Source organism: Stigmatopora argus, chromosome 9, assembly GCF_051989625.1.
Source record: "Stigmatopora argus isolate UIUO_Sarg chromosome 9, RoL_Sarg_1.0, whole genome shotgun sequence".
Taxonomy (NCBI): Eukaryota; Metazoa; Chordata; class Actinopteri; order Syngnathiformes; family Syngnathidae; genus Stigmatopora; species Stigmatopora argus.
Genome location: NC_135395.1, coordinates 16,227,050 through 16,240,159, shown reverse-complemented (window position 1 = coordinate 16,240,159; position 13,110 = coordinate 16,227,050). Strand labels below are relative to the sequence as shown.

General features: G+C 39.4%; 1 protein-coding gene across 1 annotated transcript in view; it reads right to left on the bottom strand.

Annotated features, from left to right (window-relative positions):
* The window catches only part of LOC144082433 (glypican-3-like), a 92,022-nt gene extending 79,383 nt beyond the window's left edge, over window positions 1-12,639 (bottom strand). The window contains exons 1-2 of the mRNA XM_077609599.1: window positions 12,294-12,639; window positions 5,464-5,625 (exon numbers count right to left, since the gene is read on the bottom strand). Of these exons, the coding sequence (XP_077465725.1) occupies window positions 5,464-5,625; window positions 12,294-12,453 (322 nt within the window). The 5' untranslated portion in view covers window positions 12,454-12,639. The remainder of the gene's footprint in view (window positions 1-5,463; window positions 5,626-12,293) is intronic.
* Window positions 12,640-13,110: the final 471 nt, after the last annotated feature.

The window sequence follows — 13,110 nt, the reverse complement described above, 5'->3', positions numbered from 1 at the left end:
ACATACCCTGTTAATTGCCACAATGAAAATAAATCAATGTGTCTGCTTGATTTGATCAGCGCCCCAATAACAATTGAATTAAAATACTATACTGACAGCTTAAAATCATCAATCTAAACATTTATAAGGATAAAAGCACATGTTTTCATCTACTAAATGCGTAAAGCTTGTCATCCTAATGGAGTGACAAAATGCATCTATTTTGCATGTGCCTCTGGGGACATAAGACAGAGATATTCCTGACTCTCTCCACAAAAGGGATAATGAGCAAAGTCACAGTCAGCGTGGATTTGCAGGTGCATTTTTTTCATGTTGTTTCTCAGACTCACACATTCTAAAATGTTCTCTGAGGCAATTCACTGCATAGACACAGACTCCTTAGTGACTTCTTTTAGATAAAAAAAACAAAAGTGTTGTTCTAAAATAGTAAGAAGCCACATAGTATTACTTTGTTCATGATTTTACCAGAATAGGAGGACACAAAAAAAACTAATGGCTGATGGGCGTGATGATAAAATGCACTCAATGGCAATTAACTCAAAGTTAAATTGCAAGTTGATGGAGGAAGATCAGATAATGGTCCGTCTACCCTATTGTGCCTGCTAAACGATGCTCTGAGGAGCCCATTGGAGCTAGGAAAAGTGCACATCATTAAGTTATTAGATTGGCCCGAGGCAGCACGTAAACAACTTCTCGCAGTACTCAAACTGTTCACCTCACCAGTCTTTATTGGGAAAAACTACTTCAGTAAACAAAACGATTGCAAGGTGAAAGTTAGGTAAAAGAGGTATGTGTTGAGAACAATGGCTTACAGCATTTACGGTCAAGGAGATAGCTAACGAGCCAACAAGAAATGGCACGGAGGATACCCAGGTCCAATTTTGATTATGGACCACCGGAGCCTGTTGGGATTGTCCACCAGTCACCTCTCGTTACATCTCTTAGTGCCGCCGCCACTGAAAACGCCAATTCAGCACGATCTGAGTGACCAGGGCAAAGTCCAGTCAAGGTTAACCAGCAGTTGGCCAAAGAGAGGTCGCCGTTTGGATTCCTTGATAAAGTAGTAATCATATAGGAAGCAAAGTCGATCAAACGTTTCTTGCTGGTAATGAGATGCTAAATATGGAAGCTGCTAGGCATAAAGTAGGAGTCAAGGGCGTTGTCCATTTACACTTTTTTTGCCGTTGAATGTTACGGTCTAAATACTGCAAGTTGACGTAAAGACGACAAGTGCCCCAGGGTCCTCAATAATTGACAATGAAGATGAATTTACAATGTCTCATAGGTGGAAATACAACTTGTTCCTGATATTTCAGTAGATATAAGAGAACCAGTAATTTATGGTCCACTTAAAAGTATAAAAATACCAATTGGGAACTTGAGTCCTACAGGGAGAGGCCGTCTACTGGGCCATTTATTCCCTTTTTAAATGTTCATTTACTGCAACAATGGTGCATTCAAGCTAGAAATTGCTACTTAGTCTGAGAGTAGAATTTTTCATAACAATTCTGATGTAATTTGTGTCCCTAAATTGAAAAAAATGGACTGTCCGTATGGTAGCATGGATGAATACAAAAAAATGAATACGTTCATAACAGTTCTCCAACAGAGTGCCTGACCTTGAAAACAGACTACTGATCCAAACTATACAATCAATGACTGAGTTGTTCCAAGAGCACCACGCTGGCTTAGTGGATATCACATTTGCACTCTCATGCATTACATTACAACAATCCAGGCCAATCCCGTCGTCTCATGTTTATTCATTTGGACTCGGGTGTGACTGCACTCTGGGTCAGGGTTGGTTACCCCCAACTGTGGAGGCGTAATGCACTGTGATGAAAATGAGCTGACGGAATGAGGGTCTTTAGAACACATCATTATTGTATTATAGAGGAATATTTTTAAGGATGTATTTAGACACCAATCAAATTCTAAGATTTCAAAATGTAAAAGATTTTTAAAAATTGCAATCTAGATCTATTTAGATGTTTTTTTTAATGTTAAAATGTTTTTTGGGCATTTATCTGCAGCTTTCTGCAGCACGACATGATGTAACTGGCTTATAGCAAGAAAACAATTAGAGCTGTCAATCAAACTGAATGCCTAAAAATAGGGATTTGGATTAGTTTCTACCTTCAATTACACACGGGTGGAAGTATGGATGCCTTAACTGGGCTAAATCTCCTCACAGCTATTCCACCACGATGAATTCAGATCAACTTGTAGGGAAACTCGCGCTCCCAAGTTGTGCAACTATAGAGCAAACCACCATTATAAAATGTACTTTCACATGAGAACAAAATACATTAGTTTGTGACTTTCAAAAGGAGTGCTTATTTAAGTGTTTTTACTCTCCAATTCTCGATTGATTCTATGCTCGCTGTGCCGCATCATGTGCTGACTGATTCCTTGTAACGGAATATTCATAATTCATTTGGCGTCTCATTTTAGACTTTAAAGGCGCAAGTTTACAGATTCTCATTTTGAACTAAATTGAAAGCATCAGACCATTAAAGCAGGTAATCATTGCACGCAGGGGAAGTTCACGTTATGATCTCGCTAATGTAAATCAAGATGAAATTTTAGTCCATGACAAGTCAGAGTAGATACTGCAATTATGCCTTTGCATATGAATCCATCAGTTTGCCTACAAAATTTTAGCAAAGGCTCATTAAATTCCCAAAGAGCAAACAAGGAAATGATGGAAGAGCTACGCACCATTAAAAAAAAAATACTCACACTTTCCTTCCCTATTTTTTTTCAGACAAAAGGATGTGACCATCGTTTTAAAAAATATATATTTAAATGAAGAATTAATTGCAGCAAATCCGAGTCGGATTTTTTTTCAACTCTCTAGTACAAAAACTGCAAAAAAGGATCAAAAAGGAACAGTGATGTGTTATAGCGTTAATTCCTGTTGTATTTACAAGGTGTTACCCACTTCATTAAGAGCTGAGTACCAGCGGGTCATTATTTGCTGGTACGTCACCTGATCTTGAAAGGGAGAATGACATTTTTTTTGTAAGCGAGTACCTAAGTTTGCTTGCTACTTTCCTTTTGGACGTTTTTTTTGTTATTTTCGATGGGAATGCGTTTTTGTTTTGTGTAATTTTCCTCCTTTAGCGTGATTTTGTATTTGATAGATCCCGTCTTGTTTGGTAAATAAATGCATTTTTACTAGCTATGAAAACTCAGTCCAGCCCTGAAAATTGTTCAGATTTTTTGTTGTTGTTGCTGTTGTCTGAATTTATCAAAATATGTATTAGTCAATATATTCATTCATTCATTGTCCATACCGCTTATCTTCACATGGGTCACGGGGAGAGCTATCCAAGTTAATTATGGGCAGCAGGCCCTGAATTGGTTGTCAGCCAATCGCACGGCACAAAGAGACAAACAACCATTCACGTTGACACCTGGGATTGAACCCCCAATGCTGCATTTTTTCTCCCACATTCCGAAGACATGCATGGTAAGCTAATTGGACACTCTAAATTGCCCATAAGTATGAGTGTAAGCGTGAATGGTTGTATGCGTCCTCTTGCCCTGCGATCGGCTGACCACCGATTCAGGGTGTCCCCCGCCTTGTACCCGAAAGTCAGCTGGGATAGGCTCCGGCACCCCCCCCCCCCCCGCGACCCTTGTGAGGATAAAGCGGTTCAGAAAATGAATGAACGTATAATTATAGTGATGTATAGGAAAAGCAAACAGGGCAGGGGATGCTGCAGGCAAAGGGGATTCCAAGCTGGAGCACTCAAAGAGCAGCAATAGACAAGTGGAAAGAAGAAGCCTTTTGATCTGTGGTGAAAGTAAAGTGTCAGAGGGGGGAAGAAACATGGAGCAGCAAAGAAGATTGCAAAGACGACACACTCTCAATTCCCAATACTGGTAGCATAAACAGAGAAAGAAAGTCAAACAGATTGACTGAGACACAGATAGAGAGGAAGGATGACAGGATCTGAGGGAGAAGGGGAAGATAAAGTAGAGGGAGACAGATAAGAGCGGGATGTTAAAAGGATGTTGGGCAGAGGGATGTTTTGCTAGTTCTTTGCAGCCCTTTGCTAAAGCAATTAGTATTGAATCCCATCTAGAAAAATGCAGCGGTCTCTAATGTTGTTAGCTGTGGATGACCAATTCGAGCAAACCCCAAACTCCCTATTAAATCTCCCGTTTTAATTGCTATGTCAGGGGGTGGACTTGTGTGTTCACAGAGAAGTTGGGCCAGCGAAGCTCAAAATAGCAAAGTGAGTAAATAAATTTTTTGAAAAACATTGCAAGAAAACAAAAAAGTGCGAAATGTGGATTTTTTTTTTGAGGGGCCAAAAAACATCAGCAACTTTAACTTTATACTGTGTAACCAAGAACTTCAAATAAATGCATCGCAACTCCTCAAATAGGCTACTATTTCTGTCTGAAAGAAAAGGAACCATAGCCTAAAATGGAAAATGGGCTTCCGCCTGTGCAATGCTTAAGGACTCTCAAAGTATACTTCAATACTGTCTTGTCATTTGCCTAGTACAGTCTTCCCTCAATTATCGCGAATTCACTTCTTTGCAATTTTTTCTGCTATTAATTATTATTATTTTCCTTTTTATGTTAATAAAAATGAAAATCCACGCTGAAACTCGTAAGCGGAAGCCACTTTTGCTACTACGACTCAGCACTGAAGAATAAAAAAAATTGTACTTATAATAGGGGTGACCCTACTTTGCGATTTTTCGATTATCGCGGTCTACATACGTAAACCGTGATGTTCAGAAAAGTCAACAATATCTCAATCAAGAGAGCCGAATTTAACATATTGGCCATTATTTACATATAATTTCATGAGAACAAAATATTTAAATGTCACTTTTTTTTCCACAACTGTATTTTGCTGCACAACTGATTTGGGAAAGAAAATGTTTTTGCTAATAACACTCTTAAATGGCCTTAATGTTGGATGGCTTAGTTCAAATTTTGGGAGAGATACTGTGTGTGCTATTTATCCCCTCTTTAGTACATTTCCGAGGTTTCAGATTGGGACTCGCTATCGGCAAATCCACAGACACGGACTGAACTCACATGCGAACAGGACATCTTTACTCTGGACAAGTAAAACTATTTATCAATTTTCCGTCTATTTCCTGAATTAAAATACTGAAGGGCTCTCTCATAACAACATGCACATTCTCTCATCACCTGTCTGACTTCTCACCGTTGAGTGGTTGTCTCAACCACTGCTGCATTTCACAGATAATTACCACTCATGGCAGTAAGTGTGCTACAGTCTCTGGAGTCTGTCACACTTTTTTGAGCAACATGTCTGCCACTTACAGCCAAACCACAAGAAAACTCGCTTTAACATCCACATTTGTCATTACAACCTTCATTTAAGCATCTTGAAGTTGATCTGTTGCTAACTACATCAATATCAGTTCTATTAAATGTCTTTGAAAATGTAATCATCTCAGCTATTACCTTGGAAAATTGCAGCATTCTGGATGATAATACGCTTGAGTTGAGCACTGACAACTTGGAGGCCAGACTCCAAGTTGCTGCGAGCCGCTACCTGATACCGCTCCTCCATCTTTTTGGAACAGCAGACCGGGCCTTTGGTTTGGCAAATCTGCAGGTCAGCACCTGTCAGGAAATTAACAGAGACGTGGGGGTGTGAGTCTTGAATGAGTTGCAGGGGGAAGAAAAAAAAAAATCTAAATTGCCTCTTGATGTAATACGCTAAGAGCTGTAATCAGACCAGATCCCGACTTAATGAGTTTGAGATTATTCTGAAGAACCACTCTTTTTAGACTGAAAATAAACAGCTGCTAAAAATATGAGTCATTTGGAATCTTGTGTATGTTGTTTTCCACCGAGATCAATTTGGTCAAGAGAAACGATGGGACTACTCAAGGCTGCACTAAGATCAGAAGTATTTTTCCCCCCACAAAGTTGGAAGCCAGGAGCATTGCAGTTTGCAAACAAACAAACCCAGCATGTTCTTAGATAGAGAGCCACTGATAAGACTGGTGAGGATGAAATGTGCAGCTGGCAAGTCCTGCCTAAGGTTGTTTACTCATCGATTGATGAGAACTAATTGGACTCACAAAGATGCTTTCAAAAGAGTATATCAACACAGATAAAACTAGGAATGTTTCTCAACAAAGGAAAACTGGATTTATTTTAATAAAGTGACACCAGAGGGAGGAGAGTGAGTTTAGACAGTCAAAATCTACTGTGACCAATTAAAGCAACGCTGCAGGGTCAGCGTAATAGAACTTCAGTATTGTCTGATGATACCTCAAAGGACATATTTCCCCAATAGACTGCAGGAGGTGCATAAGACTACTACTGTGTTTGTGGCATTGCAGCAAGGAAAGCAAAATCCCAAAGCAGACCGAGCAATGGGCTCTGTTTTTCAATGTTTGTATATTTACAGTGGTACGTCTACTTATGAAACTAATTAGTAACAGAAATTGTTTAGTAACTTGAATTTTCAGAGCCACATTTGTAAATTCTCATTGTAAATTCTCTCATTTGTTCCAAGGTCCTCAATAAACTACCCACTTAAGTGTTTAGAATTTATCAAAATGTACCAATTTATTATAAAAGATGTGAAAATTAAACAAAAGAGTGAAAAAAATAAGAAATGTATTTATTAACTCATTTAAATGACAAACAAACACGTGCAAAACATTTTTATGGTTGTTGAAGGACATGGGTGAAAGGGTTAGAAAACTTTTTTTCTGTACCACTTATCCTCACTATGATCGTGGGGGGTGCTGGAGCCCATCCGGGAAGAAGATGCAAACACCCCACAAGAAGGTTCGAACCCTCATTCTCAGAAGTGTTGGGCCGACACTCTCACCACTCGGCCCGCTTAAAACTTAGAAATTAAAAATTATCAATGAACTTTCTTGGGGCCAAGAATGAAAAATGGATAAAGTTGCTTAAAGAACTTTCAAAAGACCCAAGAACACCGTGTTAGAGCTCCGTAAACGACAAACAGTGGTGGAAGGTAGACTGAAAGCATCATGGGGGAAGTTGATTGGCTGACACAAGGGGACACAAGGGTTGACGCGGACAGGTGGAAATGAAAACCGATGGCATACCCGTCAACCTCTGCCGATAACTGCCCTTATAAATGATTGATTCCCCTTACAAACCCCCCAAAAAACCTTACAAACACTGTACGACTCGTACGGTGTTTGTAAGGTTTTTGGGGGGTTTGTAAGGGGAATCATAATCATTTATAAGGGCAGTTATCGGCAGAGGTTGGCAGGTATGCGATGGCAACATAGTGGGGGAGAGGCACTAGAGTGCCAGTCAAACTGATCAACAAGCAACAGGGACCCTGCCTGTGAAAGATATTACCTAACTTCCTGATCTGCATCAAATCTCCTTCATGGTGGAAGAGCACAATCTAATCAGTGAATGCGGTAGTAAAACTGTCACACACCTTTTGGGTACAATCTAACATTATTCAAGCCTTGAATCAATACACACAATGGCATCCAATTTATAAGATTGACTTCATTTCAAGATGCGGAGCAAAATTAATAGACTGTCAGCAACAACACAGGTGAGCAGAACCAAATCAGAGGAGGCGTGTGCTGGAATTTTACTTTCAAACCTGACTAAAAAAAAATACATGTCATGGGGGCAGATGATAAATGTGCTTTACTACGCAAATTAATCATAAAGAAATAAAGAATTTCCCCAGTCAAAACACACGAGAATTCTACCTGCCTCTATTGTACTATTCAGGGCTATATTCACTTTCTCATTACAAGTTTATTTAAAAAGTGGTTGTAAAACTTGCCGTTTAATTTTGGTTGGGAGGATATTCACACCATTTAACTTGAGGTCAATTACTTTCAAGGATCAAAATGCTTACTTGCAAATGAATTCACTCTTCAAAATGAAGAAAGACAAGATGTGGGCAAAGATCAATCTATGTGTAAATGTCCCCAATATACAAGCTGAGCTCAAGGTGATGCCTTTCAATTATCATGTACTTTCGATCAATATGGTGAGATTGAGGGGCCGGGGGGTCAGTCCATTGTACATGCAGAGCAGCTGTCAAGTTTTTTTAAGTGTCAATCTTGAAAAGCCATCTTTACTCTAACATATTCCATTAAAAAAGTGCTCACACATGCCTTACGTTGCCAAAAATTAAGCTTATGAAACCAAAAAACTTCTGGTTCATGTCACATGAAAATAGGCAATATAACTTTAATCTCACAATATTTCAGATTTTAATTCATATCTTTTTAAAATCTCATTCACAATGTATGACTTGATTCTCGTAATAATACCATGTTTCTCTCTTAATAGTATTAGCATTTATAACTTCTTAGCATGGACGAGTGGGTGGGAAACACTAAAATAAAGAATAGTGATAAAAATCGAGGATGTGATTTTAGTTAAAAAAATAGTGATATCTTTTTTTTTGCATATTGCCCACTCCTAATTAGAAGTCAAAAAGTGAATATCAGGCCATTCCCGGTTATAGCTAGACAGTAAATTTAATGTTGACACCGTGTGGGAACAAAGTGCACCAGAGTATAAGACCTACCTTCAATGAATGGCCTATTTTAATTTGATGTCATTAATAAGGCGCACCAGATTATAAAATGCAGTAGTAGTAGTGGTCAGTGGTGGTAGTGGTAGTGGAAGTGTTATACATCTACTAGATGGAGCTGTAGTAGTAGTAATAATGGTAATGTTATATACATACACTCGATGGAGCTGTAGTAGTAGAAGTAGTAATAGTAGTGTTACACGTCCACTAGATGGAGCTGTAGTAATAGTAGTATAGTGGTTAGGAGTTGTTATACATCAACTAGTTGAAACTGTAGTGATAATAATAGTAGTAGTTAGGAGTTGTGTTATACATCAACTAGTTGAAGCAGTAGTGATAATAGCAGTAGTGGTTAGGAGTTGTGTTATACATCAACTCGGTTGACCTGTGCTTAAGGGAATTTCATACAATGATTATGCAACATTGAACCAAATGTCGCAAATAAAGTGCATCGGATTATAAGGCGCACTGCTGGCTTTTGATAAAATTGATATCTTTTAGTTGCGCCTTATAGTGCTGAAAGTACGGTACTCGTTATGAGCTTACATTATAGATGAAGTACCGGTGTAAAGTCAAGCCACATGGGATTCTATGTCTTTTTTTGCTCACAGCTATGAACAATAGGCAAATGGGAGAAACAGCAAATGAAATATTTAAACAGCACAATTTACAACCAACCTAAATATTGAGACAGTGGCAACGAGAGGAAATAATTCTTTGAAGTGTTTGCAATCCTTTTCACTGTATTTTAAGATTATTAAAAAACAAAGCAATGATCTAAAATTTAGAAGTGTGAGCACTGCCAGCTGCCTCTGCACACATATTATGCAGAACTACTAAATGAATGCACTTTAGTGTTGTTGTACTCAAGTGAAGGAGGATTTTCTAACATTTGCAAGTGATTAGATGATGCTCTTAGGCAGCTCTCTGATTCTGGTTCCAACAATGAGCCATTGCCAAAAGTCTTTGGCAACCTCATTTCTGCAAGATGTAGGTATTTGTTTTAACAAAAACAGAGAAAAGGAAGAGAGGCATCCTTTTTGGTAGGGATTTTAAGGAAGACAGATGTCATCTTAGCCTTCAAACAGCTTTAGGTTTTTATTTAGCAATAATGAGGCTGCAGTGGCTCTTTTACATGTGCTTAGATAACATGTCAGTTGGTCTTCCCTTTTTCACATTTTGTTCTGACAAATGTTTACATTTTTTATTGTTAATGCTTGGTATTACAGGACAAAAGGTTTGCAATATCTCAGAAGAATTAGCTAACTACTAATATTTTAGTAGCATTTTTTAATCATCAGTTCAATGTAAATGTTCAGTATTTTTAAAAAAAGATGAATGCAGATAATTTAATACTGCATTATTGCATGCTCTTGACCCACTCAACACTGGTCAGTGCACACATTCAACATTTAAAGTGTAAGCATCGCTCTCATAGCCAAGGTCATTGAGTGCTGGCTGTCTTATATTCAGTAGAATACATTTTATTCACATAGTTCTTCACAATTGTTTGGATTATAACTGTGGCATCGGGTATTAAAGCTTCTTGTATTATATTTGCAAAGTTGAGTTCTTGAGACATCGTGCATACCTTGTGATAAATTTGTGTATAACCTCACTACATATTTTCTGTCCAAAATCAACAACTTTGGGGTCTGTTTTTTTTGTCCTTTCTCTTCAAAAATTAGCAGAAAATAACAGCGAAATTAAATAAACCTGCAGTAAACCTCAATCCTGTTTTGAGTCTCACAATCTCTTAAAATCTACTTACATGACACATTATCCATGTGATTATCCATCGTCAATGTTCTTTCAACCCCCAGGTTAGGTAACATTAGAATAATGTTGTATTGATTATTTGTTGTTGTGTGGGAAGACATTTGAATCCTCCCACGTTATAATCATCACCCTTTCAGTTGTACGCCTGGAATCCTGAAAGGCCCCCTTGATTCTAATTCAGTATTTTTTCATAATTTCACCACATCTAATAACATGAAGGTTTGAAATATATATTTATCACTAGTCTTTATAGCCATCCTCTCGTTTTGAATCCAGTCTCCCAATCAAACAGAAGTAATTAATGTCTTTTCTTATGAATACATACCATATTTATAGCTTATTCCAGCTAAGCACATTGACCTGATTGTCAATACAACTGCAGCAAGGCAACTGTGGGTGTCCTAGTATGTATAGAAACAAAAACTATGCCCTAACTGTGGTGAAGCGTCCTTTGGCTGACCGTGTAGTGGTTTTACTTTAATCAACTTCTCTACTTAATTGAAGACCAACAGACTTTGAGATTTGTGGTAGCTAAATATTTCTATGGATGTGCTGGATTTTCCTCCCAGCGGCTGTCAGATATCTGCTGGCCCAGGTGTAGTGTGTTTGATTAAAAGTGGATGCATGCTGCAAACGCGCTGCTGGAACTGCATGCACCCGCAGATGGGAGATGAATATGAAAGATAGAAAGCATACCAAAAAAATAACTTGCCTTATTGCATGTCGCTAGAATTCATTCCAGTTATGGAAAAACACTTGCTGACCAAGAAAAATAGGAGAATGGAGACTATGATAGTTCACCTAATGGACTTTTAACATGCTGATGCCAGACACATCCTGAATGTTTGCTATAGTCTATGAGAATGCCAAATGAGAGGGTGATTCATTCATTCAATTTCTGTACCGCTTATCCTCACAAGGGTCATGGATGTCATGATCGCCTCGAGTGCGTGGCGTGGACAGAACCCAGGATGCGAGGCAGGAAAAAAGCGGCGAAAGTGCTAGTGCACAACTCAGGACTTTAAAGACAAAAATGCTCAATACAAAAGTAACAAAGGGGAAGAGACAAGAAAAAATAACTTAGGTGGACGGAGAAACACAAGGTACACGCGGTAATACTCCCACAATGTCGTCACCAAACACTTCTCTTAAATACACGGACAAGGGCTAATTACAAGTTACAAACAGCTGGCCACGAGAGGAAGGGACACCAGGAGGGACATAAGAGGTGAGACGTACAGATCACCCAGACAGTACACACCAGGAAAACAGACACACACAAACACACTTCCACCTCCACCCAAAAACCCCAACAAAACGTGACATGGGACACCCTGAATTGGTGGCTAGCCAATTGCAGAGCAAAAGGAGATGGACAACCATTCTCACTCATACTTAGGGGCAACCCACCTACCCTGCATGTTTTTGGCATGTGGGAGGAAACTGCAGTACCCGGAGAAAACCCACGTTAGCAAGAGAACATGCAAACTCCACACATTAAGGTCCAGACCTGGGATCGAACCCTTGATTTGAAAACCGAGAGGCCAACACGCCAACTCCTCGGTCATCGGGCTACCCACACGTGAGATGAACAATGCATAAATTAAACCCCAATGCAACAGGCTGCAGTCTCAAACCTAAAAATGAATCTCAGTTTTATCCTTTTAGATTGCTTGTTCACCGTCAAACTTTGGGATAAGCATAAACGCTATTTCTCATACAGAATAATATCCCAAACTTGAAGCAAACAAAATCTAAAGGTCTTGAAAGAAATCAATAATAAGTGGGTTGTCTCCCACTGACGTTGCAGGTTGTTACATAGCAAATGAAATAATAATTTAGTGTGATGGACAATGGCCGATGGATGCTAGACTAACTTTGAGTATTACTGACACGTGATGCAATCATGGGCATCCTCGGTAGGTGAAAATGAAGGTGAAATAGTTACCTGACACGGCGGATTCGGGTACCCATTTGGATCCCGGGTGAAGAGTGTGAAACACAGCCCGAACCTCCTGGCAGTTCGGCGCCTGGCTGGTGGAGATCCCGGGGAACAAACGCAGGAAGGCGGATAAAAAAAGCGCACTGGTGACTCTTAAACCAAGCATGGTTACGCAGGAAAAACTTGAGTGCAATGACTAAAAACGCTGTTTAAACGGTTTAAAGTTGGGAGATCCGGCGTCCGCGTTGTTTAGATGACTCTAGTGGGCCAGCATCCCTCTGCGGGTCGCGATCCACCGCCGACCCTCACAAGTTGTGATCTCCTCCGCCGAATACTGCTTGATTGAACTGGAGTTGCGTGTGTGTGCGCGCGCTCCCTCCGAGCGCGTGCACGCACGTTCGAAGCTGTGCACCAGCACGATTGATGAGACGCACAAGCTGTCGGTGATAAACGATCCGGAGTAATGTTGGATGCAATTAGGGTCGCTGTGCCTTTGTGAGTCAATATTTCACCAAAATATAAACGTGTAGGGGAAAGATTTTATTTTACTGGAGAAAATTCCAATAAAGTTCTCAAATTGGAAAGTTTTTTTCCAAGTTCATTCTTGAGTTTCACCATTAAATTGACTGAAAATTATTTGGTCTAAGATCACATTGGTAGTTAGTTTAAAGGCTCTGCTCCACTCAGTTTCAATGAAGTGGAAAGGTCGCCATCTAGTGGTTGGCCAGCGTGCCAACATCACTTCTGTATGTTAAAGTACAGGGGAGGGCAATTAAGTCCAGAGGCCAATAAGAAATCCTTTAACTTTCATTCGTTGAACAGA